The sequence below is a fragment of the Phalangium opilio genome, unplaced genomic scaffold (genome assembly GCF_054372755.1).
Source record: "Phalangium opilio isolate 3A_F unplaced genomic scaffold, DU_Popi_V2 ptg000011l_1, whole genome shotgun sequence".
Classification (NCBI taxonomy): domain Eukaryota; kingdom Metazoa; phylum Arthropoda; class Arachnida; order Opiliones; family Phalangiidae; genus Phalangium; species Phalangium opilio.
The window spans coordinates 8,805,224-8,808,608 of record NW_028324147.1 but is presented as its reverse complement, the minus strand read 5'-3'; the positions used below and the strand labels follow the sequence as shown (position 1 = coordinate 8,808,608).

General features: G+C 42.6%; 1 protein-coding gene across 1 annotated transcript; it reads left to right on the top strand.

The window, feature by feature from the left end:
* The first annotated feature begins 844 nt into the window (after positions 1-844).
* LOC149710236 (pancreatic alpha-amylase 2a5-like) lies at positions 845-3,385 on the top strand. The gene is made up of 8 exons (XM_089860549.1): positions 845-1,142; positions 1,208-1,626; positions 1,697-1,956; positions 2,018-2,088; positions 2,152-2,199; positions 2,280-2,295; positions 2,390-2,633; positions 3,007-3,385. The coding sequence occupies exons 1-8, from the start codon at positions 972-974 to the stop codon at positions 3,341-3,343; spliced, it is 1,566 nt and encodes a 521-aa protein (XP_089716675.1). The 5' UTR covers positions 845-971; the 3' UTR covers positions 3,344-3,385.

The window sequence follows — 3,385 nt, the reverse complement described above, 5'->3', positions numbered from 1 at the left end:
ACTGGAGATTACATATTAAAAACATGTTAAATTCAAAACATATTCCTTGCGGAAAAGGAAAAAAGAAAGCAGAGAAATCTTGTTTTTATCAAAGTGTGACGTAGATTGTAGGATAGAGAACGCCGGTGGCCTTGAAAGCCTCGTTTGTCATTTGTCTTCAGTCGTTAGTTGTTTATCGTTTGTGTAAAATGCACGGAAAACGAGAAAGGTAGTATTGATGACTCATTTTCGAGCAAACGTAGGTAATTTGGCACTGATAGGAAAACGTCTTAAGTTAAAACTATTACTCACTCGTACCACGTTTAATTCCTCACTGAAAGTAAAAATGTCGTAATATATGAGCTGCTATTTTAGAAATTTTCTTGGAAGGGGATTGAGATTAATTGGTGGATTGCGTCGGGGACTTGGGGTTACGTGTAATCATCGAGGGGCTACTCACTAAAACTCCTGGTGGATTTTAAAAGGGTTTGGGAATAAGGGTTACGAGTAAGTACAGACTGGTGTACAATTTTCCAAATTTCCGTAAACTGTAAATGCGGTCCGGAAATTGAGAACACATTTGCTCCGATTTGCTAACTACGAACGCGGTCCCTTGGGGTGTAACAGTCCAGTGTTATACCTCTCCGTGACGTCATCGACGTCTCGACTCGGAGAGGTAATTTTTCGTTTCCCGATTTATTATTATACAATTTGAACGGCAAAGTATTTTTGATTTTGGTTTCCTAACTTGTTTTTTCTAACCTCTAAAACGAGAAAAAATCGCTTCTTTATCGGAATTTGAAAAATGCGACATTTCTGCTCCCGGACGTTCTTTTATCATTTTTATTTTTGCTTTATATTTAGACAGCTGCTAAGTTTCCGCGTAATTTTGAAGCCTGCATAAGCGATAAGGTCAGTCTGACAGAGGAAACGCGACAATTGAAATACAAAAAGTCGTTTCAGTTTGTCTTCTGACTGAGAAGGATTAGGTCATGCTGGCACTTCTGATTTTGGGTTGTTCCTCGCTCTTAGCCGCGGGAAACAAAGATCCGCATTTTGCTCCCGGCAGGACTACATTCGTTCATCTTTTCGAATGGAAATGGAACGACATCGCCGAAGAGTGCGAGATCTTCCTGGGACCCAAAGGATACGGAGGTGTCCAGGTAATTTTTAACAACATTTTGACGACCGTACACATAAGTACTTATGAAGTAATACTTTCTGTCAGGTCTCTCCAGCCAGCGAAAACGGAATTATTTGGGAACCGTTTTGGGATAAAAACGTGAAGAGACCGTGGTTCGAAAGGTACCAGCCTGTCAGCTACAAGATTGCCAGCAGGTCGGGAAACGAGCAAGAGTTTAAAAATATGGTAGATCGCTGCAACAAAGCTGGAGTTCGAATTTACGTCGACGCGGTCATCAATCACATGACTGGTCACATCGGCAAAGGTAACGGTATAGGTGGAAGCTACTTCGAGCCGGACAACAAGAGGTACGACGGCGTCCCGTTCGGTCCTTCAGACTTCACTCCCAGGGACAGGTGCAATTCCCGTAGTGGTGACATCGAAGACTACAACGACGCTAATCAGGTCCGAAATTGCAAACTTTCGGGTCTAAATGACTTGGATCTAGGAAAGGAATACGTCAGGTGAATATGAGTTAGAAAGTACAAGGTTCCAATGAAGCCACTAACAGCTAACAATCAAATAATTTCCCAGGAACAAGGTCGCCGAGTACTTGAACCGACTGATCAGTTATGGCGTTGCCGGTTTCCGCATCGACGCTGCCAAACACATGTGGCCCGGTGACCTGGAGGCCATCTTGAACCGATTGACTAACTTGAACTCCACTTATTTCGGACAGGGCAAACGGGCTTTCATCTTTCAAGAGGTCATCGACATGGGAGGGGAGCCTATCAAGTCCTCTCATTACACTCATTTGGGTCGGGTCACTGAGTTCAAGTACGGAAAGAATTTAGGTAAATTTCTAAGGATTTTAAAGACGCTACGTTGCCTAATTGAGTTATTTCTCTAATTCAGGGGACGTCATCAGGAAAAACTACAATCAGAAGCTCAAATATCTGAGGAATTTTGGCGAAGGATGGGCTATGGTCTGCGCAAAATTTAAAATAAACCTTACTTCTAAACTCATTTAATCATTTTCTTAATCTTAGTTAAAATCGGATAGTTCTTTGGCTTTTGTGGATAATCACGATAATCAGGTAAAAATATTTCATGCTGATCTGCTGAAATTTAATAATATCAACTAATAATTTAAATCACTTGCTTTTCAAACTGATAGCGTGGACATGGTGCTGGTAAGTCGAAATTCTTTGTTGTATTAGTACCGCATTTAAAAGATGGATGACACCTAAGGACGATTTTAATTATTCCGTATTTTCTATTGGTAAGGCGGTTTTGGAAGTATCCTGACTCACTTTGAAACGAAAATGTACAAGATGGCGACGGCCTTCATGTTGGCTTGGCCCTACGGCATTACTCGCGTGATGAGCAGCTACGAATGGCCACGCAACATACAAAACGGCAAGGACAGAAATGACTGGATTGGACCACCCAGTGACAGCAATTACAATACCAAATCCGTTATCAGAAACTCCGATCTCACTTGTGGAAATGGCTGGAAATGTGAACACAGGTATGTGTACTAACATGAATCTATATAACTATGAATATACAGCCCTATCATATGCCCCTTCTGTCATGTCGATTTGGTTTGGGTGTTACCCTCCTAGCTTTGACGCGTTTTGCGTAGCTCTAATAGCCAATCACGAGACAAGAGGAAGTGACGTATCGAGTTTACACACCCCGGACTCCCCCTCCCTTCTCCCGCTCCTAACACTAGCAGACACGTGACTGATGTCTCCTTTCGCTAAGCCCCGCCTAAACCTTATCGAGAGGTTAGACAGCGTAACGCAGCTGTATATTCATAGTTATATAGATTCATGGTACTAATATATACACTTGGGAACACCTCATTTCCCGTTGTCTAACCCCGATACCTTTTTTAGATGGAGGCAAATCTACAACATGGTTGGTTTCCGTAACGCGGTTGGATTCACTGGAATGAACGATTGGTGGGACAATGGTGAGCACCAGATAGCCTTCGGACGCGGGGACAAGGGATTCATAGCCATCAACAACGACTGGAGGAAGATGGACGTTCGTTTGCAAACGGGACTCCCACCTGGTTCGTACTGCGACGTTATATCGGGAAGCAAGAACAAGCAGGGCACCGGTTGCACTGGAAGAAGAGTGGAAGTTGACGGCAGCCGTAAAGCGCATATTACCATCGAGAGTCATCAAGAGGATCCTGTCATTGCCTTGCATGTTCAACAAAAACTATGAATTTCAATGTTCTAAAATAAAAGGAATCTAAAATACTTAAAA

Coding starts and splice junctions, on each gene's coding strand:
- LOC149710236 (XM_089860549.1), top strand. CDS start 972: ATGCTGGCACTTCTGATTTTGGGTTGTTCCTCGCTCTTAGCCGCGGGA. Junction 1,143..1,207: donor AAGGATACGGAGGTGTCCAG/GTAATTTTTAAC, acceptor ACTTTCTGTCAG/GTCTCTCCAGCCAGCGAAAA. Junction 1,957..2,017: donor CAAGTACGGAAAGAATTTAG/GTAAATTTCTAA, acceptor TCTCTAATTCAG/GGGACGTCATCAGGAAAAAC.